At 41.3% G+C, this 23,867-nt stretch overlaps 3 protein-coding genes across 4 annotated transcripts; all 3 read right to left on the bottom strand.

The window, feature by feature from the left end:
* Window positions 1-1,863: 1,863 nt before the first annotated feature.
* LOC310777200 (P2Y purinoceptor 13-like) lies at window positions 1,864-7,965 on the bottom strand. Of its 2 annotated transcripts, none has more exons than XM_083637478.1 (4): window positions 7,865-7,965; window positions 6,197-6,404; window positions 5,613-6,002; window positions 1,864-3,946 (listed from the first exon to the last, which is right to left on the bottom strand). In XM_083637478.1, exons 2-4 carry the CDS (start codon window positions 6,383-6,385, stop codon window positions 3,476-3,478), a joined length of 1,050 nt encoding a protein of 349 aa, XP_083493604.1. In that variant the 5' UTR covers window positions 6,386-6,404; window positions 7,865-7,965; the 3' UTR covers window positions 1,864-3,475. The 2 variants fall into 2 exon arrangements, with proteins under 2 accessions (XP_083493604.1, XP_083493603.1); XM_083637477.1 differs by having other exon boundaries at window positions 7,706-7,933.
* A 4,434-nt stretch (window positions 7,966-12,399) lies between these two features.
* On the bottom strand, window positions 12,400-17,347 carry LOC310776557 (uncharacterized protein; the record flags this gene model as incomplete). The annotated part of the gene is made up of 4 exons (XM_083636737.1): window positions 12,400-12,607; window positions 12,653-12,762; window positions 13,060-13,976; window positions 16,378-17,347. The coding sequence occupies 4 exons, from the start codon at window positions 17,345-17,347 to the stop codon at window positions 12,400-12,402; spliced, it is 2,205 nt and encodes a 734-aa protein (XP_083492863.1).
* A 3,685-nt stretch (window positions 17,348-21,032) lies between these two features.
* Window positions 21,033-23,494, bottom strand: p2ry12 (purinergic receptor P2Y12). The gene is made up of 3 exons (XM_083637204.1): window positions 23,412-23,494; window positions 22,096-22,352; window positions 21,033-21,999 (listed from the first exon to the last, which is right to left on the bottom strand). The coding sequence occupies exons 2-3, from the start codon at window positions 22,348-22,350 to the stop codon at window positions 21,178-21,180; spliced, it is 1,077 nt and encodes a 358-aa protein (XP_083493330.1). The 5' UTR covers window positions 22,351-22,352; window positions 23,412-23,494; the 3' UTR covers window positions 21,033-21,177.
* Between the last annotated feature and the right edge of the window lie 373 nt (window positions 23,495-23,867).

Raw genomic sequence — 23,867 nt, 5'->3', positions numbered from 1 at the left:
CACCCTCTGCAGTTCCCACTGTCACATCAACTCACATGAAGTCATTGTTTGCTACAGTTATTGAGTTTGCCTTTTGTGTGGTATGGGGGCCTTGTCTGGGGTGCTGAAGTAGCATTAGATGTCTGTGTAATGATTTTTATTTTTAGTATTATGATTTCTTTTTCATGCTCTATTGGTTTTAACCTTGCAAGGCAGCTGGATTCATGGAAGATCATGAGATCACAAGATCACGATCACATGACAAATCCTTCTGGCCACGCTCCAATCTATTGGTTTGAATCCAAATCAGCAGTGGTTTGCACCAATCAGCATCCAGAATCAGTAAATTTCACTGTTTTGTGTGTCAAGTGGACGAATGAGGCCACTTCACGTGACGTCACCACACTGTGCTTATCCAGGCCTGCATCAGTCTGGTAGTTAAACCAAGTTTAGGTGGGTGTACCCTGCATAATAAGGCCAATAGCCATTATTCTTTTTATTTAATCTTTTTTTTTTTTATTAATTTTTTAATAGATTTTTCTATCCCATTTTTATCCGCCATTAGTGCTAATTTTAATTTATTTATCCTGGTTGCTGCTCCACCCTCTGCCAATCTGGGGAGAGCCGAAACTGGCTCCATGCTTCCTCCGAGACATGGGCAGTAGCCAGCCGCTTCTTTTCACCTGACAGGACACCGGTAGGACATAGCACGTGGGAGGTTCACGCTATTCCAACCAGTTCCCCTCCCTCCGAACAGGCACCCCTAACGACCAGAGGAGGAACCACATCAGCGACCAGGATATTGTATGTTTTGGTGAAGGGGTTCCTATATGAAGGAAACCCCCAGGGGGCTTGGGGAGAACATCCAAACTCCACACAGAAAGGCCCTTTTGACGACCCCACCCGGGCGGCGGGCACTCGAGGACATGCGGACGGGCACGCATTCCTTCAGCGCTCACAGCATCCCAGGTGGGAATCAAACCCAGGACCTTCTAGCTGTGAGGCGACATCGCTTACTACTGCACCACCATGCCCCCGATAGCCATTATTTTTGATTGGTTCAGGCATTAGACAAATAAATCCCTGGTTTTAGTTATTGGTCATCATCAGTGATGCTGTGCTGAATACAAAGATGACCATCAGTCAGTGTGATTACTGGTACTAAAAGGCAAACAATCACCCTAATAATTATTCAATTACCCCCCCTAAAGTATTTACCCACATACTGTAGCTTGTTTGATACCACTTAAGGTAAGGTAAACAAGGAATTCCTGTCATAAACATTTATGTCAGCCTATGGTAGTTAAACCAAGTTTAAGTGGGTGTACCCTCCATAATAAGGTCATCCTTTCTTATTGGTTTAGGCACTCTGAAGTTTCCATAGTAACATTTTAGGATCTACTGCCCCCTACTGTTCATTCACATTTACACTGTAAATATCTATCTATGGCAGTGTTTCTCAAACTTTTTCAGACCAAGGACCACTTAACCAATAAAAAGAAACTCTGGGACCACCTCCATAGATTCTATGGACTACTAATACTTTGCTATAGTGAGTTTACTGCACAGTAGGCCACAATTCAGAATTGGCAACCTTTAAACTGAACTCGTACAGCCTAGCTACTTAACTAAAACCTTCACAGGCTAAGTGTGTTAAAGTCGATTTTGAGCCAAAATCAATTTTTATCACACTTGGATCAACTGCCATTACCACATAAGTACACTATTTAACTTGTTTGTGTTATAAGATTGAGCATAAACAATAGAATAGCCATATGTAAGTAAAGATTTGTAAAACACAAATTTTAATACAAATATAGCAATGACACTTCAATCAACACTGAAATACAAAACAAGAGCAAAATGAATCATATTTATCTTGAAGTAATGCTCATCAACTTTACCAAGGCCTATAAAAGTGTAGACATAAAACATGTCAAAGTGATTGATACGTTTTTTTTCTGTTAAAAACTACTTTTGATTATAAACTACTATTTTGTATTTATTTTGCTAGTACAGTATACTACTCTGTATAATACTTCTGTATAATACTTTTATGTTCCCTACTGATGTGTCCTGGACACATTCAAACACCTGTAAAACATATAACACTGAGGGGTAACTTCAGAGCTTATGTTGACCAGTTCACATTCCTAACATTATAAAATAACATTTAGAATAGGCCTACGCATTTCATGCTAATATTAACATATTTACATTAATCTATGCTCGCATCACACTTACTGTACGTCAGCATGCATTTTAAGTTTACCTGAGTGTTGTTAGAATCCTCGACCCACAACAATGCTTGTTCAGTGTCAAAAGTGGGGTTTTGCTTGGTGTCAAAATGGCAGAGACTGTAAGTGCACACAGCAGTTACGCTCTTTTGGCAGCAAGCAAAACCCCACTTTTACGGTTACTGGGTTTCAGTTTTTTCTTAATTATGCGTCATGATTTCAGTTGTGTCCTGTTGGCACTGAAACGATCTCACTGAGACATTTCAATTGATATATAATACTCAATATACGCTCGATATGATTTGATTTGTCATCAAAAAGACTATAAGAAGGCAAAATGGTCAGTCTATTACTGCTGGTGCTCAGCATCTGGAAACACTAAATTCAGCCATAATCTTTTAAAATTATATCACAAAACAACTTGAACACCTACTTTAGTTCACATTAGGGCCATGGACCCTCATTTGATGAGATGTTTCTTGGACTTAAATCTCAGAATATGTTTTTTGTTCGATATGATTCTGTCGAGAATTCCTGTCTGTATTGTAGGCAGAGAGATAACAGAGAAACTATGAGCAAACCAGATATTCTTCTCCATTATCTGACTTTGTTCACATCTTGTAAATGAAACAATTGCTGAAGACCCCCTGGTACCCCCTCAAGGACCTCTGGTAGTCCATGTACCCCACTTTGAGAACCACTGCCATACAGTATGTGTTAGCAGTATGGGAAATATTAATATTAGACCTATAATTCATACATCAGCATTGTCTATTGCAGTCCTTTGCTTCCTGTGTATTTTGTTAACCTTCAGTCCTCAAGTTGTTCCCCTTTCTGCTGAAGAGATGCAAAGAGAGGTGTGAACGAGATCACAGAGAAGGAAGTCAGAAATGATCGTAAGTGGAGTTGAGTTGAGGAAACGTATTGGATGACTTAGAAAACGTGCAGAAGTGCTATCTGTCAAAAATACTTCTGCTATTCTTCTCTGCAGTCATGTGAAGTGACCCATTAGCCATCGTTGGCATGAACTTTTATGGCCGTCTCTGGACACTTTTCACGTTTCCTGTCACACACAATGCGTCTATTGATTGCTTTCTGTAACCTTGTTTAGTTTTAGATTAATCTCTGTTATCTAGATTTAAAAAATACCGGTAAAACGACCACATCAGGCAGTGTCTTATGTCGCCTTTGATGGGATGAGACAGTTATAGTTGGACATTGTGTCCAACTGTCATTGTCATTGTCCAGTCAGTGAGTTGCTAAGGCGCGCCATTAAATGACATTCTCTTAGTGTGGAGTATCTGTGACATCTCCTGCTGAGTTGAGGTTCCCATGGAGGTCTCCCTACCACCTTGTCTGAAGGGCTTGCGTTTGAGCGCGGCTGTCAGTCGTTTCCTGAACCCCTTGCACAGGAACACGTAGATGAGCGGGTCCAGCCACACATTACTGGCCGCCAGCCACTGGGTGGTGGCCTTGGCGATGTAGAGTGCGTTCTCCGCCCGGCAGTGCATCGCCGTCTTCTTGGTTTGGGTCAGGGTGTAGGGTACGCGCACAAAGTGGTAGGGGGCGAAGCAGATGAAGAAGACCGCGACCACAACAAAGACCTTGGCTTTGGTCTGGCGGCTGGCTGCTTTAGAGCTGCTCTTCGAGGCGCGGTATGACTCATACACCTTCCTGCTGATGAAGGTGTAGCAAACCACCATCAGAGCCAGTGTGCCCCAGAACACCACCTGGACACAACAAACACAACCACAACGCTCAGCAAAGCATTCACGCAAATGTCATGTGAAGTTGTGAACATACATTTTCTCATGCAACTGTGGCATTTCATCAGTTGGAGTTGAGTAACACAAAGTCAAGTTGTTGTGTCCACATTTTAATAACTCTGTAATTATATAGGAATAGAGCAGAGTTATTATAGTTTTGTATTTTTCATTCGTTTTTATTTTTTAGTTCATTTTTAATTTCAGTTTTCAATTGAGTTTACTTTCAGCTAGTTCCCAGAATGGGTTTGCTCGTTACAGTTTAGTTTTTATTGTTTAAAAATGTTATGGTTTTAGTTTAGCTTTTGTGTGTGTGTGAGAGTGCGTGCGTGCGCATGTGTATATATATATATATATATATATATATATATATATATATATATATATATATATATATATATATATATATTAGTTTTGTTAGTACACACATTATCATTTCCATATCAAAGACCCCTACTTTAGTTGACATTAGGGCCATGGACCCTCATTTGATGAGATGTTGTTTCTTGGACTTAAATCTCAGAATATGTTTTTTGTTAGATAAGATTCTGTCCGGAATTCCTGTCTGTATTGTAGGCAGAGAGATAACAGATAAACTACAGTATGAGCAAATCAGACATTCTTCTACATTCTCTGACTGTGTTCACGTCTTGTAAATGAAACAATTGCTGTAAGGAGGACATCTGGTGGTCCCTGTACCCCACTTTGAGAACCACTGCCATACAGTTAGCAGTATGGGAAATATAAATATTAGACATATAATTCATACATCAGCATTGTCTATTGCAGTCCTTTGCTTCCTGTGCATTTTGTTAACCTTCAGTCCTGTCAAGGCGTTTCCCTTTCTGCTGAAGAGATGCAAAGAGAGGTGTGAACGAGATTACAGAGAAGGAAGTCAGAAATGATCGTAAGTGGAGTTGAGTTGAGGAAACGTATCGGATGGATGACTTAGCAAACGTTAAGTTTAATTTCAGTTTTCAATTGAGTTTAGTTTCAGCTAGTTCCCAGAGTGGGTTTGCTCATTTCAGTTTAGTTTTTATTATTTAAAAATGTTTTTTGGCTTTTGTTAGTTTGAGTATTTATTTATTTATTTATTTTTATTATGGGGTATTTGTTAAGCAGCTCAGAATAGGTATTTACAATACAAACACAACACTTTGTGAAGGCAATGGATTCACACTCATGTACAGTAGACATCCCAGTCTCAATAGACCATCAATAGTGTGCACCAATGCCTCCTCATGCTTGTTGTGTTGATGGATTTGACCAAATTGATCACGAGTAAAACTAAATACATTTTGTGTGTGTGTGTGTGTGTGTGTGTGTGTGTGTGTGTGTGTGTGTGTGTGTGTGTGTGTGTGTGTGAGTGAGAGAGAGTGCGTGCGTGCGTGCGTGCGCGTGTGTGTGTATATATATATATTTTTTTTTTCTTTTCTTTTTTTCTCCTTTTTTTTGTTAGTACACACATTATCATTTCAGTTAATTATTATTCATCTCATTTCAGTTAACTAAAATGTTTTTTTTCCCCACATAGTTTTATTGTTTTGTTTAGTTTACTTTTAGGTAACTATAACCTTGGAATAGAGCCCAACATTAAATGTAGTGATATATCAGTGTTATATGAATTAGCTACCTGACAGAAGTAGTTGTATCCCTCATGCCAGGCCTTGCCAGCGTCGCTCTTCAAGGAGGCGCACTTCACTTTACCTCCCGAAGTCGGCGGCGGCTGGTCGGTCAGGATGACGTTGGGCAGTATTAGAGCTAACATGACCACCCAGACGGCCACGCTCACGGCCTGACCAACCCGCACCTTCAGCTGGGCGCACTTCCCAAAGGGCCGGACTATCTTCAAGTAGCGGTCCAGGCTGATGAGGCCCAGTAAGAGCATGCTGATGTACATGGAGAAGTAGAAGAGAACCGCAGAGTATCGGCAGTAGAAGACACGCAGGCTCACGGAACCCCAACCCGCATCAACCAGAATCTTCACAGGGAGGGTCAGGGTCATCAGCAAGTCGGCCACCACCTGTTGATGAAGGAGTTTCTTAGAAATCACATGAGTCATTTTTTTTTAGCTTAGCTGCTCCTACCATCCTGTATTTCGGAAATTCACATATGTGGTCACAGCTATTGCGAATTCACGCTTGTTTCTTTATCCATTGCTCTGCACTGGCAATAACATTATCTGGCTTTCCAAAAATAAAAAAACCCTGATCTCACCACATTTTTTAGCAAGACCACAAACGTGGAGGTGCTGGGGATATTGAAGAAGATCCATGCAGCCAGGGAATTCAGTATCAGTGCCACTATGAAGAGAATGCTGTACAGACAGGGGAAAACCACAGCTGTCACTCTGGTATCGCGAGCACACTTGATGGAGGTATTGTTGGACAGGGTGCTGCTGTTCATCTTCGCAACTTTGGTAGACCTTTGGAGGAGTGAGAGAGAGGAGAAAAGAGTGGGGAGATAAAGGAGAGAAAGAGAGAACACTGTAAAATGAATAGTATCAAGATAAACCTGTTATACGGAAAGCTTTCAGCCTTTTGTTGGGCTGAGATGTATGTGCTGGGTCATAGCTGGCTCGTACTGTATTTTCCACCTAAAGTTGTTTCTCTTTTTCCATAACCAGTATTTTGTCCCAGGGATCAGTTACCTTTTTGTCTTTGGATCCATCAAGTAATGGCTTTGCTGCCTTCAGAAGCAGCTTATCACACAAATAACTATGGTTTTGGTTTTCACATCACAAAAGAGAGTAGAGCGCGCACATCCAGTCAAAATTGCAGGTGCAGGACAAGGGGTCAAACAATGTAGAAAAAGAGTAGAGTCCGCACACTGCTGAACAAGATGTCTCCCAGACGGATAGATTTATTACTTGACGTTTCGGTCTCACACGACTTCTGAAGAAGGTCGTGTGAGACCGAAACGTCAAGTAATAAATCTATCCGTCTGGGAGACATCTTGTTCAGCAGTGTGCGGACTCTACTCTTTTTCTACTTTGGTTTTCACATCACCTTTCCATTCGTGATTTGTTTTCTGTAAGTATAGATAGTCGTACTGACCAAATGTTATTTTCTGTCTTACTGGCCAGCTACATAGCTAGCTGACGACGCTAATGTTTGTCTTAGCCTAGATTTGTTGCTTATTCAGTCTTCTGTTCTTTTACTCTGTGTTTTTGCATTTTAATTATTGTGTGTCATAATGTATATTTTGTCTGGACCCCAGGAAAACTAGCTGTCGTTGAGGCGGCAGCTCCTTTTAATAAACAAATAATGAACAAATAAACAAACTTTAAAACAAAAAGCTTTTCACGTGAATAAACTGAATAATAACACTCACATTCATCCATGGTCCAAACTTTGACAAGTGCTATCCACTATGTGGCATGTTCATCAATTTAGTCTACTGGCAGAAATGCAAAGATACCTTGAATTTATAGTGGCCAAGGCCTCCCAACAACCAACTAGATTTAAAATTCTGCTCCTGTTTTTGTCACAAACATACCACTATATTGGTTTAATGTGATGGCTTTACATTGAAAACCTTTTACCAGCCTAGAATAGGATTCAGTGCAGGAACAGGTGCTACGGCAACCAAGACACATAACTCTCAAAGTCGAGTCAGTTTAAGCGTGTGCAGAGTAATGGTAATTAGGACAGTTACAAAAAGCCTTAACACAAATGAAGTCTTTGTACTCAGCATATAGACTGGTGTCGTATCCAGAAGTCTTACCTCTGAAAGGATCCTTATCGCCTATCACCCTGGAGCATGTCACGAATAAAGCAATGAGTCCTCATATAAAGAAGTGAAATATCCCACTTCCCCATACTTTTTGCTGCCCATGAAAGAAAGAAAAACCCACGCTCTCCTAATCTTACATACGTAACTTACAGTAGTAACACTGGTCTTCACCCAAGAACTCAAGGGTCTCTCTCTCCTCCCTCCCTCTCTCTCTCTCTCTCTCTGTTTATGCGTCTGATGCTCTTACAATGGGTGGTCTCTGGAGCTCATGTGTGGCTTGCTGGCTGGCTGTCTTGTCGCAATCCCAATGGGTTTTCCACTCTTCCTCCGTGTGAAAGACCCCTTCCTTCCTTCCTTCCTAGCTTCCTGTTGTAATTGTGTGCTGAGAGGTTTGTTCTGCTCCGTGCCAGTCTCCCTGCCTCCGCTAGCCTGTGTCAGACTCCGTGGCTGACTGTTGACAGGGGGGGGGGGCGAACACCACAGACAGTGCCCTCATGTCTCGACCCACATCTACAGATAGACCTTTCCCCCCCGCCCAGTAGCACCCACTACTTCTCTTACAGTAAGAGCCGTACCAAACTGAAAGAGACAAACAGATATGACATCTGTGGTTGTGGTGGGTGAGCATGTTCACATGCATGTTGCACCACTAATTGGTGCAACAACCTAGATCATTTTATACATACATACACCATACTTTCATTTAGCAGAAAGAGAAGTTGTGGACGGACAGGAATGGCACGTACATGGGCAGTATACAGTTTCGTTTTACATATTATATTTTGTGGGTACTGTATCTGTGTCAGTGCTGAATTGTATTCTATAATCTGTAACTACTCTCAAGTACGGTAGGCTACAACAGCCCTGTAAGTCTAAGAACTGGAACATTCCCTACACTCAAATCTGATGAAGCTTGGCTTTCATAGAGCTTGTATTCCCTTTTGTGCAATCTTGACAAAAATAGCGTGAGAACACAACACAACATGGTTTCCTGCTTTAACACTAATGCACATGCACACACAACAACACGCGTGCACATACACACACAAATAAACACACACACAGGGCTTGGAGGAGAAACCAAAACATCAATCTACAGGGACATGCAATCCAACATGACAATGGCAGTCTTTTTCTTTTGACGATTTTTTTTGTCTCTCCAAGCAGGAAACCATCTGGACCAGAATTATGTTTGATGGGAAACAGTAAACTGAGAAATGACGTAGGCCTACATGTTTACCAGTCCCTTAACTTTCATTTATTATAACTTCGTAGTGCTCTGTGTTCATATGGTGTCCCTTGGGGTGAAGACAAAACACAAAATCTGTACATCCAAGACCACTAAGGGCAGCTTGGTTTCTAGTCTTTATACTTTTATGACCAAGGCTGCAGAAAACCATTGCAAGTCAATATCAGCTGGAGTAGGGATCTTTCCATTTCATCTGATATAATCAATTAGGTTATGGTGTGGATTAATATAATTTTTTATCTTCCAGGACCCCCAATCACCAATTGATTCATTATAACTACGCCCATAGACTATACTACCCCTCGTAAATTATTTCAGATGAAACTATCTCAAAGCCCTGACTGTACATTATGCCCCCTGGCAACCCCTGGTACCTTTATAGACGGTTTTCACCAGAGCGCAACCCCACAGCACTTCCTTTTTCTCAGCATTCGGCAAACTGCAGAAATATTCACTCGACATCGTTACTTTTGTTTTCGCTGCTCAGCTGTTTAGACGGTTTTCACGGAATGGTCAGTCCTGCACTTGAATGTTTTTTTTTCTTTTATGTCCATAGCAAACACTGCAACAGGAAGTGAGCGGGGGTTCAATTTAGAATGTTTTTGTTGTCAAGTTAAAACCGTCTATACACATGGTCTGGGAATACTCGGCCGTTTCTTTATTTTGGAGAGAAGTTGCCAAGAAAAGATGTCCATAGTGTTGGTTGGGACTGGGAGTCACTGTTCCTTATTCTCCTGTTGTTTTGCTGTTGAATGATATTACTTGGTTGAATCTATCCTTGAGACACAGAGGCGCTGGCTGTCGCTTGGCCTTACTGCCCGCAAAAAATGGTGGCTCAGAGATGGAAGCCGCCTCATTCTCTGCCTTTTGAACAATGCCCATCTTCAGCTGTGGACCTGGCTGTCATGGAGATGTCGACGGTGGCCCGTATGCATGGCGCTAAAGTAGAAAATGTTATGGCGTGGAATGTATTTATTGAGGCCATGGACATCGCCATGATAGCTAGGTTGCCTTTGTCTTTTCTTTGCTGGGTGGTGGAGACTGTTCGCTTGTTGGTTCTGCCTGCCGGTATGTTCAAAATGGGGTCTGTGAGGGTTGAATTGTGTACATGCTGAAGGGCCACATAGTACTGGGAGCTATCTTCTATATCAGTGTTTCTCAACTGGTGGGTCGCGACCCAAAGGTGGGTCGCGGGGCCGTTTTGATTGGGTCGCGGACATTGGCAAAAAAAAATATATATATATATATATATTTAATTTGAGTTAAATTCAGATTATTGAAACTGGATTAGCCTGACCAGTTTTACTTGTTTAACAAGCTGAAGCATATGCTCTGCCTGTAATTCAAGAGAAGTCTGCCTTTTCATTTCATATTTAATTTTACTTCAATTCAGATGATTGAAACTGGATTAGCATGGCCCCACTTTAATTAAAAGTTATGACCAGTTTAACTAAAAAGCATATAGCCTGCCTGTGATTCCTTTTTATGTCATATTAGTTAAATTCAGACTATTGAAACTGGATTAGCATGACCAGGTTAACTTGTTTTATTATTATTATTATTATTATTAACTTGTTTAAAAACATATAGGCATGTAATTCAAGATAAATCTGCCTTTTATTTCATATTTCATACAGTTCAAATAAGACTTTCTGAGCATGACCAGTTTGACTTGTTTAAATTTAAAAACAATAATTTAATTAATTAATTATTAATTCAAGTCTGCCTTATTTCAATTGGTTTTTAGCCCTAGTTGCACTTCTGTTGCACTTTTTTGTTCATTTGAGGTTTATAACAGTGCATGAAGGCATTGTGTATTAAATTAATGCGCTATTTTTTGTGCAATAAATTTGAGTGGTTTAAAAAAAAATCAGAAATTTGGGTCGCGACTTCATGACAAGGAAAATAGTGGGTCCTGAGGCTACACCAGTTGAGAACCACTGTTCTATATCTTCGTGGGTTTGTGGGTCACTCACTCACACACACACAGACTTCGCATTCTTATTATAGGGTGCATCTCATGTACGGTTGGTTCTTTGCAGAAGTTTAAACGGACATATACATTACATGCCGTATTGTTGTTTTGGCAACACAGACATATTTGAATAACATAATGCATTTTAAGAATAATTTATTCATTGCCATGGACATTAAGACTGTTGACAAGACTAGCTGTGTTTACAGGATGTCACAACATTGGCTTATTGACACATGATCTGCAGTGCCCTAAGACATTACCCCCCCCCCCCCCCCCCCCACCACAAAAAAGAAGAAGTGTTGCATCTGCATTTATCATTCCAGATGCTTCAATCTGATTTGAAACCTCTGCGGCAATAATAACATTGCATTTTTGTGGTTATGGATATCTTTTACTTTTGATGATCTAAAATGGGGAACAAGGGAATAAGGGATTACCCCCGCCCCCCCCCCCCCCCCAGTTCCAATGAAGAAGAAGAATAGCAGACTAATGGGCATGCCATTATGACAACATGTTATGTTGATGACCTACCAGTGGTTTGCTGAGACTGGAACAGGTTTTCTGATTTTTGATTGATTGATTGATTGATTGATTGATTGATTGATTGCCTTTATTAATCCCACAGTGGGGAAATTTACTCGTTACAGCAGCTCTCACAAGGAAGACATAAAAACAGCTCTAAAAATAAACACAAAGATAAATCCAATACACACACTAAAAGATAAGAACAGCAACAGTACTTACCAACAACAACTAACAATAGCAACAGCAGCAAAAGCCATTAGAATGGTAAAGTGCAAAACTATAGCCAGCAGCACACAATAACAATAGTTACCAATAAAAACAACAACAACAACAGTGCTATATTGTGCTGAACTATTATTGGATGTTAAAAAGTCTGACAGCCGTAGGGACAAAGGACGTGTGGTAGCGCTTCGTCTTACACGGTGGGTGTATCAGTCTGGCACTGAAGGAGCTGCTTAAGGCACCCACAGTCTCATGCAGGGGGTGAGAGGAGTTGCCCCTGATTGTCGTCAGCTTGGCAAGCATCCTCCTCTCACTCACCACTTCAATGGGGTCCAGAGGGCAGCCCAGGACCGAGTCAGCCTTTTTCACCAGTCTATTCAGCCTTTTCCTGTCCCTCTCAGTGATCCCTCCTCCCCAGGAGACCACTGCATAGACGATTGCAGAAGCCACAATAGTGTCATATAAAAAGTGCTTAACAGAGACCTGCATACACCAAGGAGCTCAGTCTCCTCAGAAGGTGGAGACGACTTTGGCCCTTCTTGTAGAGGATGTCAGTGTTATTTGACCAGTCCAGTTTGTTGTTGAGGTGAACAGCCAGGTATTTATAGGTTCCTACCACCTCGATGTCAACTCCCTGGATGTTCACCGGTGATGGAGTTTGGGGCTTCTTCCTTCGGAAGTCAATCACCATCTCCTTTGTCTTGCTGGCGTTCAACTGGAGATGTTACGCTCACACCAGTCAACAAAGTCCTTGATGACCCCCCTATATTCCTGTTCGTCCTCCCCTGATACACACCCAACGATGGCTGTATCATCGGAGAACTTCTGGAGGTGGCAGCTGTTTGTGTGGTGTCTGAAGTCTGCTGTGTACAGGGTGAAGAGGAAAGGGGCAAACACCGTCCCCTGGGGTGCCCCTGTGCTGCACAGCACCACATCAGACACACAGTTACGCAGCTTCACCTACTGTGGCCTGTTGGTGAGGTAGTCGATGATCCATGCAGCTAGGGGGCAGTCTACTCCTGCTTCTTCAAGCTTCACACCCTGAGCAAAGATGGTTGTATCGTGTTGAATGATCTGTGTTAACAGAGTTGTGTGGGCAGTGCACACAAACTTTCCCATTCTTGCAATCTAAAGCATACAACAAATTGCATAATATATTAGACGGCAGAACATTTGACTTCAACATGCGGTATAAAAACCAATCATACTGTAGCATTTCAAGATTGTTTTCAAGCTAGTCAGAGCCACACTTTGACACATAACACCACAGCACAAGTTCAAGGGGGGGCAGCACGATGTAAATGAATGTGTGAAACATTACTTTGATGTTTGAGCTTCCTTTCCTCTCCATTTACAGCCAAAATCGTTCACCATTGACATCAGTTTATCTTTGAACTCTCGACACAGGAAGAAATAGACAAGTGGGTCCAGGCAGATGTTTGTCATGGCAATCCATAAGCTGAACTCTTTGCCAAACGTGCCCGGGGCATGAGTGCAGGTACCAACATTCTTGACTTGTTGAAAAGTGTATGGGATCCTCACAATATGGTATGGTCCATAGCACACAAAGAACACGATGAGAACCAGGAAGACGCGTAGCTTGGTCCTCTGCTGTCCCTGGTTGTTGTTGCTCCCAGATTTCCTGAAGGACTGGATCACCTTGTTTGCAATACAAATGTAGCAAACCGCAACCAGGACACTGACAAGCCAGAAAAGAACATTCATGCAAATCACCATCCCTTCATGGAAACGAAGTCCATCGTGTCCTTTGAGAGACATACAATTGTTGATGGTCATATTGTTGACTGGTTTGTTGGTTAAAATGATGGTTGGTAAAGCTGTTCCTCCAAACACCATTAGCCAGACCAAGGCCGACATCACTTTGCTGAAGATCAGCTTCTGACCAAACGACTTGCCATAGGGTCTGACGATCTTGAAGAAGCGGTCCAAACTGACAAGACCCATCAAAGTGATACTTGTATACATGCAGCTATAGACAATGACACCGATATAACGGCAGTTAAGAATTAATAACCTGACCGGCACACCTGGCATGTCAGTTGCAGCTTTGATTGGGATGATCAAGGTCATGAGCAGGTCAGCAGCTACTAGATTCTTCAGGTACACCATGAAGGTGGAGGTGGACTGGAGCTGCAGGGAGACCCAGGCTGCTACGCCATTGAGTAGCAAGGCTATAGGGAACATGACGAAATAGAGAATGGCCACCACCATTACAGGTTGGAAGCTGTCGCATTCCACAGATGTGCCATTAGATGTCACCATTGCACCTGGAGAAAATGGAAAAGGTTTGGGAAAATACATTTGAAACAATATCTTATTGAACAGAAAAGCCACAGTAGCCTATATGACACACACAGGTAGGTAGAAGAGCAACATATTTGAGAGGTTTTGTAAAAACGGGAAATAAATGTTAGAACCCACAGGTCAACCACTGGCAAAGCAAAGAGGAGTAATCGCAGATGTTCTTTTGTGATGTGACCAAATGTTGTCCTCTAGTCTAGAAGGTGACATCACCAGGCTCTCATCGGCCATTCGGGCCTGTCTGAGGTTTAAGTATAGCTCAAAGTCACACTAGGGAGAAGGGGTGGGAGTGGTGCACCTGCAGCATGGGGTGGCTGTAGCTCAGGAGCTAGAGCGGGTTGTCCACTAATCGCTTTGGATAAAAGAGGTCGGTGGTTTGATTCCCGCCTCCAGTCTGCATGTCGAAGTGTCCTTGGGCAAGATACTGATACTGTCCTTGGGCAAGGTACTGAACCCCAAATTGCTCCTGATGGTGCCAGCACCCTGCGTGGTAGCCTGCCGCCATTGGTGTATGAATGGGTGAATGTACCTACTGATTGTAAAGCACTTTGCATAAAAGCGCTATATAAATAGCCATTAAATTTACCATTTACCATTTACGTAGCATTCCAGACCTATAACCTTCTCATCATGAGAGAACTGGTTCGAACCCCGATCCAAATCATAACCCAACCAAGTTGCTTTTGTTGCCGAAACCCAACCCTTGTTTTACTTGCGTAACCAATTTGCCTAAAACCTCAACCGTTTGTTGTTTTTAGTTGTTTTTAGTTACAACTTTCTCGTCACGAGCATAGGTGTCATTTACACTGGGGATGCTGGAGACATGGGACATGATGGCCCCATGACCTTTTCAAATGGCTGATTTTGTCCGCATCACTTTTAGTTTTTAAAAGTATGATTTATTAAAAATGTTCTGGAAAAATAGCTTGCACCAAGAAAAGTTAATTAACAAATGAGAGTGCATTGAGAATGTTTATTTGAGGATTATTTGCACAATAAGAAGAGATACAATGTAAATATAGAAGAAACATTGTCCCAAAAAGTAATGTTATTCCTTCAGCTGTTTCTATCTACATTAGGGCAGTGATATTGGATATTGTCAGTCTTATCACAATGCCTCCTTGTGTGTGTGTGTCTGTGCGTGCGCACGCGTGTGCGCCCTTATGATATCACTTTTGACATCATCACTGATGACATCACATCATTAGCTAATTAGCTTAATTAGAAAATCTGGCTGCATCAGGTCACCCGCACAGGTGCCCTTTACACACCCTGAAGGTTTCAGTCCGATCGCACATAAAACGGCATAGCTGTGTCCGAACACATATTATATTATAATATATTATATTATATTAATGATTACAAAGTAATCATAAACCAAGTTATTGTCTTCCTATCACGTATTTCAAGATGTTAAAAGATTTAGTTAAAATAACATATTTCCAGTCACAGCTTAACATATTTTACAAAACATTGTAAACCAATGACAGTAATAAGATATATTTTGATAATAACTCACAGATGATGCTGTAACTTTACTCACCCTCTTGAACAGGAAGCAAGTGGATGGAGTTATGACAATTTACTGACAGGGTAGGTGTTTAAGAAACACTTCATTTCCCTAGTAAACAAAGCAACATTTCATCTGTGACAAGATGTGACAGATGCAAAGTATGGACAAATGAATGGCTTTACTAAAATAAATAGGTTAAACCGTCATGGCAAAATACACCGGCAACCCACCAGACAAAACAAAACAAAAAGTAAGGACTGAAGACATTTTTTCACACTCACTTTTATTGACAGAGGTCATGATACAAGCATTGGCAATATGTGACACCTCATCATGAGATTGAAATGTGTTGTTTAACCATTTCAAACAAGGACTAGTATGCATAAATACATGCATGCTTCATACATTCCTACATGCTTGCATGCACAGTAACACAGACCAGTCACAGACATGTCAATCACAATTGCTACATTAAGGATATCTAAAATAGAACAAACAAACAAAGGTTTAGAACCAGATAATTTACAATAGTATTAATATGTTTTTACAACATCAACATATTGGCATCATACAGTATGTCACTGATGTATTGAGTTTGGAAGACTCCATCCCTATAAAGTCACTAGAGGGCAGTACAACACAAATATTAAAGTTCAAAGGCTGCAACTTATGCTCCCATTTATCCCCATTCACCACAAATCCATGAAACACCAAGTTACATGCACAATTTGGGATAATGTTATGTCTCAAAAATTATATTATATTATATATATATAATATATAATATAATATAGGTATTCCATATGATGACCAATAGATGACTTCTTTCTACTGTGAAGTATCCTTTTTCACACCTGAATGTAACTCAGTGCAGATGCCTCTAGCTTTCAACATATCAAGCAGTTTGTCTTTGAACTCCCTGCACAGGTAGATGTAGAGAAGAGGGTCCAGGCAGACGTTAGTAGTAGAGAGCCATAGGGCAAAGTAATTGATTATCTCCACCCAAACATGAGTGCAGGGAATCTCTTCAAGGTTCTCATACTGTAACTCGTACTGTACGAATGGAACCCGTATCATGTGGAGAGGCAGATAGCACACAAAGAACACAAGGAGAATCAAGAAGACTCTTAGTTTGGTTTTCTTTTTCCCCTGGCTGTTGCTGCTTCCAGAGCTTCTGAAGGACTGCAGGACCTTGTTGGTGATACAGACGTAGCAAAACACAACCAGCATGCTGACAAACCAGAAGATAGACTCCATGAAAAGCACCACAACCTTGTGAAGGGTCACGCCGGCCGGACCTTTCATGGCCATACAGAGTTCATCTCCTGTTTTATTACCAGGCATCTGATCAGTGAGAATGATGGTCGGCAGTGCCGTGCCTCCAAACATCAGCACCCAAACCAAGGCGGACATTACGAAACTGAACACCAGGTTTTGGCCAAACAACCTCCCACACGGTCTAACAATTTTGAAGAAGCGGTCTAGACTGATGAGACCCATTACGCCAATATTTGTGTACAAACTGCAGTAGAAGATTACATCAGAGTAACGACAAGCAAAGGCTTGTAACTCGAGCGTTGCTCCTGGGAGCGTTCGAGCTGCCATTAGTGGGAGTGTTAAGGTCATGAGCAGGTCAGCAGCCAGCAGGTTCTTCAGGTAAACTATGAAGGTGGAGGTGGAGCGCAGGTGCAGAGAGACCCAGCCTGCTACACCATTGAGCAGCAATGCAATGGGGAACACAGAGAAGAAGAGGACAGAGACAGCCACGCGTGTGACATGCGAGTGGGCACATTCCGAGGAGATGTGTGATGTGTTGTTAGACATCATTATAGAATCTGGAATCAAAAAGAAAGAGACACAGACTTAGTCCAGTTTGACTTACTGAAGGCTATCTGGAAATGCTTTAAATGTTTCTGGCTTGCAGTTGAACCTGATTTGCATTGTTCATTAGTTTGACATTTGTTTGTTTGTTATTTGTCATCAGTTTTGAATGCTCAACCCGAGGATTTGAATGCATCCCCAGTGCTGAACATGACACCTCCGGTTTGGACAATGGATGACACAAGTTATGAAAATTTTGCATTCATCCATACCAAAACAAAACAAAATCACATACAGACACACATACAGTAGAGACATCTTCCTGATACTGAATTGCTGCCTGTTTTGCACAATCCACAACTTGTGTCACATCTTCTCTTTATACATCTTCTCCTTTGTAAAGTTTTATCAATGTAAAAAGTGTAATATTATATACAGCAGTGCGAGTAAAATAATAATAAAGAGTAAGGTGCATTAGGTTCAGTCAGTAAAATCACTATCCGTAACTGTGGATTATTTGATTATTGCACAACTTTAGCCGTTAAGCATTAAGCATTGAGTAAATGTGGTTTAGTTAGTTGCATACTTGAATTCCAAAGAGATGAAAGACTGATCAGGTAGAGTGGTTTCCTCAATAAAATGGTCTTGAACACAAGTAACTTGTGCTGTGTCAGGGGAGGTGGCACAAGTTATAAAAACTAGACAATTACAGAGAACACAACATTCGAAGACAATGTACAGTAGAAGTTGCAATCTCAAAATTATGCGGAAGAAAAGCTATTTTCTTTGCTCAAATTCATTAAAATGTTTGGCTAGTGCATGTTCACTTATAGTGCTAATATAATTAAGTTGTGCTAAGGAAACGTGAAATGCACTACTCAAACTATTACAAGTTGGTGCATACTTAAAGCATCCAGATATATAACTTGTATATTTTTTTGCACACTTCTACAAGTTGATCAGTCTCTCAAAAAACATTAATCCACTTTAAATAATGACAATGTGATTCCTGATTTATAATATAGATTAAATAAATAAATATTAAGCCACTCACCAAGACTGGTTATCTCCTCACTGAGCAGGGAAATTAACACCTTCCGAGCTAAAAAGTGAAAATGTGTACCGGTAGTCATGTCTCTTCTCCCTGAGAAATGCAAATCCATGGACAGTGAGCTTGTGGAAAAACCCAAAACAAAACAAACAAAATAATAAAGCATACAAATAACATGGATTGTGGTGGACCAGATATTTACCGGCCGCAGAGAAGCATTTTACAGTAGCAGATCTTAATATCAAATACAGGATGCTTTCCCCCCCTTGCTGTCCATTGTGTCTAATATTAAGACTGACATATTTGTAATGTTTAAGTCAGGCATGTTGTTTAGATGCCTTTCTTGTCTTAACCAGTCAGCCATATAATAAAACATCACAAAAGGATATTTTGAAACATGTAATGGGGGTGGACATTTCTGCAGCAATGATAAGAGACTGGAGATTTGAGAAATGTCCATCTGTGTTTGTTTATTGCTCGGGAGCCAGGCCAATGTCCGCACATCAAGAGTGTCAGGCAAAGAGCAAAGCATCAACATTCGCTCTCATGTCTTTATAGTGGAAAACAGCTGAGTCGTGGAAAAGTCAGCACAATTTGATAACACTTGTTTTTCACAAACTGATGATAAGGCAAAAAACCCAGCAGACAGAAGCTGTATTGAACTAAAGAAATGATTCTGTTTTGATACATGAGGGTCATCATGGTAAGGACCTTGCTGGTAGCAGGTGTCTGGGCCAACCTGGGCAAACAAAACCGGTTTGAGCTGGATGCTTATCGCTCTCAGAACAGCAAGTTTGTAAATTGCATATACATGAGAGAGAGAGAAAGAGAGAGTACACTATAATCCTGTAAAGACATAGTAATTGAATGTGATGCTACAGCAAATGTCATAAAGCACAGGTAATGTATTTACATGTCGTAAGCATCTTCTATTACATCTGTTTACTATGTAATGAATTTAGATCTGTTTTAATTTGATACACATATTAATAAGGCTTAATCTGCGTATCAAAATCAAGGCACCACCCCGTTTCTGTAATTATGAATAATCACATTTGAAAAACAGCTCTCCTGTATAATGCATTCAGCCCTAACAATTACACATAGGCTAACTATACTTTATGAGCCATTATATAAACAAATTGTTTCTTATGTATTAATAACATCCTGTCTATAAAAAAAATAGCACCACCAATATAAACTTTACAAACTAAACTGTAATGTGAGCTTGGTAATGACAGCAGTTAATGGTCAGCAATAGTCTGATACAATACATACTGTATACCAAACATTAAGACAGACTGTAAGCTCACAAGATCTCCTCTGTTACTATTTGAATCATGTGACTGAACTTAGCCATGTGTGTTTGTAAAGCAACAACTCCACACAGTGTGAAGTCCCAACCTTCTGGTAACCCTTTATTTTACAGATCCCTAACAACATATGAACTATTTGTAATTAGACATGAACACCAATGTAATTACACAGTAATGAATCTAATAATTATTCTAATTAGAAATAGTTCATACTGTATGTAGTTACATGTTACCGTACATGTAAAATGGAGTGAGTCTATTCAACTGTAGTTTATGTGTAGTTACATGGTACTGAGCCTGTAAATTGAAGTGAATCTATTCAACTGTAGTTCATATGTAGTTACATGGTACTGACCCTGTAAATTCAAGTGAATCTATTCAACTGTAGTTCATATGTAGTTACATGGTAGCGGGACTGTAAATTCAAGTGAATCTATTCAACTGTAGTGAAGCATGCAGCTTCAACCACTCAGCCACCACAGGGCTTTTTCAGTTTCATTGTGGAGTTTGAAAGGATAACTGTATGTCAGTCAGATGTAGTTGTTGTCACTTCGTGATACTTTGTTAGTTGTAGCTTGAAAGACAGGCGATAAATATTGATTAATGGGAAGTCATTTCTGCAGTGTGACCGCCACAGTGGCACAGTCAAATTGGAACTCCCCCAAATTTGAAAAATAAATGTTAGGCCATGTGTTCTAGAAACACACTGTGCAGAAATGCATTCACATTAATCAATATTGCCTGTCTTTCAAGCTACAACTAACAGGGTATCAATATTTTCCCCCAAGTCTCTGTGTATGATAACAAAGCTACGAAGTGACAACAGCTACACGTACGTACGGTTATCCTCTCAAACTCCACTATGAAACACACAAAGTGCTGGTGGCTGGGTGGTTAAAGCTGCATGCTTCACAATCAGAAGTTCAGTGGTTCGAATCCACTGCTGGGTTTTAGCAATCTCTGTCACAGGCCGCAGCTTCGATGTCAGGCCAGTACCATGTAAATACATATGAACGACAATACAAAAGGAGTCTCTTGCGCGTCAGCCCCTCCGCAAAAGGAGGTCGGTGCTCTCAGGACAGGACAGTATTATGACAAAAGTTCAATGGACAAACCAAAGAGGATCCTGGAGCACACGATTCACTGGGAAATTGCTTTATTCAATGACTAACGTTTCAACGCCTACTGCGTCTTCATCAGAGTCAAAACTCTGATGAAGACGCAGTAGGCGTTGAAACGTTAGTCATTGAATAAAGCAATTTCCCAGTGAATCGTGTGCTCCAGGATCCTCTTTGGTTTGTCCATTGAACTTTTGACATATGAACGACAGTTGAATAGATTCACTGAAAATACATCGGTTTGTCCTCCAATCATGAGCCAATTCTCAATAGCAGGGAAACATAATCTTGCCAGATTAACTGTCACGTTCAGATACCACATTCAAGTCTTTATCACATGCAGTGGTGCTACAGATTCCCGGAGTCGTCCGGAGGGGTGCCGTCTGTACTTGGCTCTGAGCCTCTCCCTGTTAGCCAGCTGCAGGTACCAGGATGCAACCGCAGGGTCTTGAACAGGGCGTCCCTGAAGGACTTACAGAGGAAGAAGTATATGAGAGGGTCCAGGAGAGAGTTGAGGGATGCCAGCCACAGTGTGCTCTCCTTCAGCTGAAAGAAGACGAGCTTGAGTTGGCAGTCAAAGAGAAGCCCACGAGTCTGGCTCATGGTGTACGGCACACGAGCAAAGTGAAATGGCACAAAGCACACGAAAAACACTGCCAGAACCAGGAAGACATTTGCACCCACAGCTGGTCTCTTGGCCTTGCCTGGCTTCCCGCCCGCAGCTGCTCCACTGTGGTGGGTCTTCGAGCGGGAGTAGGAGCGATACAGCTCTCTGGTGATTAGGGTATAACACACTATCACAGTCAGCAGGTTGCCCCAGAAGATAACCTGGCAGACATAATTGACCACCTCATGCCAATTTAGCCCAGCCTTCGTCTTCAGGTCGCTGCATTTGAAGTATGGTGAGGTGGGGGTCAGACTGGTCAGGACCACATTGGGGAGACTCAGAGCCAGCAGAAAGCCCCAGACGGCCCCAGAAAGGAGCTTCCGACGGGCCAACCTGGCTGCATTGGTCCTTCTGAAGGGATAGAGGGTCTTTCTGCAGCGGTCAATGCTGATGAGGCCGAAGAAGAGGATGCTGATATACATGGTGAGGTAGAAGAGGACCGAGGAGACCCGACATACAAATACACGCAGCCCAATGGATGCCATGTTGGAGTCTGCCAACACCTGGGGAAACACAGCATCGGGCCATGATCATTTTATGGTTTAAACACCCATTTCAACTTTGTGCAATATGTTATCTTTGTACATTTTTAAACAAACCTTAAATGGGAATGTGAAGGTCATGATGACGTCAGCCACCACAATATTCTTCAGGTATATAATGAAGTGAGACTTCGAAGGGATACGAAAAAAGACCCACGCAGCCACGGCGTTGAGCAACAGACACGACACGAAGAGGAGGGAGTAGAGGACAGGAAAGACCACCGTCTTCAGAATGTTGTCACGGGAACAGCTGCTGTTGGTATAGTTATGAAGGCCGGGGGACAGCAAGAGGGAAGTTGCATTTCCGTCCATGTCTAAAAGAAAATACAAGAGAAAGGATGAATTGACAATTTATATACTGTCATAGAATAACTTTACCATCAACAGAGTGGTTCGCTAAAATGGGCAGAGCAGTTGCCAGTACTAAAAAGTGTTCATCATTTGTTACAGCATTATTACTTTGCCAAATTGTTAGTTCATGATATAGTTCTGTGTCATTTGGATTATTGCTCTGTGGTATGATCGCCTGCATCTAAGGGTCTGCTAGGGAAGTTACAAGTAGCACAAAACAATGCAGCTAGGCTGGTCCTGGGGTGCTCCTCTAGGTCTAGCATAGCTGACATGCACATCTTACATAGCTTAGTGTTGACAAAAGGCTAATGGCCAACCTGCTTGTGTATTTTCACAGTTATTCAGACTCAAACTCCTAAAAAAAATATACAACATAATTTATAGTTCAGGGATTCATACACACTCCACCAGATGGGCGAGTGGTGGTCCGATGACTTTACCCAGACCAAAAACCAACTACATGAAGAAAACCGTCATATACAGGTCCATAGCCTCTTGGAATTGTCTACCATGCAATATTTGTTCCTTCAAAGGGAGGGTTGGTTTTAATAGGATGTTCAGATCCCATCTACACACACACACACACACACACACACACACACACACACACACACAACGATGTTTGTCACATCACTTTGTCTATATAGTATAGAGTTGTACGGACCTATTAATATTTAGGCTAGCTGACCATGCTATTGTCTGTCTTAGCTTAGATTTGCTTTTTGTTCTTTCTTCTGTTCTTTTCCTGTGTGTTTTAGTATTTTAATTGTTGCGTGTCATGTCATGTGTATTTTGTCTTGACCGCAGGAAGACTAGCACGGCAGCTAATGGGGATCCTTTTTCAATAAACAAACAAATAGAATGTTTAGGGATAAAGGATTCATCTCTAAAATTAGATATATCATGTATTTCAGCAGACAGACACTTAAAATGCATAGAACGTGTAAAATTCAAACTTGACTTCGGGAATTAGTTGTGCATTATGCCCTGATGTGTAACGTAAGTTAGTTTCTGTAACCAACCTGCAGGATAATGGTGCTGTTCCGTTTCAATGGAGTCCAAGTGGAGTCCCAATGCAGTTCTTATGGAGTTCAGTGGTCCGTCTGTCCTGTGTGTGGTTCTTATGGAGTTCAGTGGTCCGTCTGTCCTGTGTGTGGATCTTATGGAGTTCAGTGGTCCGTCTGTCCGTGTGTGTGCGTGTGCATGTGAACTTATGTGACTGTGAGTCACAGGAAGACTTTCTATTTCTGCTTTTCTACTTCCTGTCAAGAATGACTTCTCGTTTTGAGGTCACAGGGACTTATCTGACCACTTGTTGACCAGTGGTTTTTATGACTCCTCTACTAGAGACAACTTTATATGGGTGTTAAAGGATGCTATGCAAAGCGTGACTCATATACACACACGAGTGACTTGTATACATATGAGTCAATACAAATCAAATTTGATGTTTTTTGGAGGGATTTGATCAAAATCGC

Source organism: Poromitra crassiceps (assembly GCF_964638095.1).
Source record: "Poromitra crassiceps genome assembly, chromosome: 5".
NCBI lineage: Eukaryota > Metazoa > Chordata > Actinopteri > Beryciformes > Melamphaidae > Poromitra > Poromitra crassiceps.
This window is presented reverse-complemented; position numbering and strand designations above follow the sequence as displayed.

Coding starts and splice junctions, on each gene's coding strand:
- p2ry12 (XM_083637204.1), bottom strand. CDS start 22,350: ATGGACGGAAATGCAACTTCCCTCTTGCTGTCCCCCGGCCTTCATAAC. Junction 22,000..22,095: donor CCTTCACATTCCCATTTAAG/GTTTGTTTAAAA, acceptor GTGTTTCCCCAG/GTGTTGGCAGACTCCAACAT.
- LOC310777200 (XM_083637478.1), bottom strand. CDS start 6,385: ATGAACAGCAGCACCCTGTCCAACAATACCTCCATCAAGTGTGCTCGC. Junction 6,003..6,196: donor TGGTCTTGCTAAAAAATGTG/GTGAGATCAGGG, acceptor CTTCATCAACAG/GTGGTGGCCGACTTGCTGAT. Junction 3,947..5,612: donor GATACAACTACTTCTGTCAG/GTAGCTAATTCA, acceptor TGTTGTGTCCAG/GTGGTGTTCTGGGGCACACT.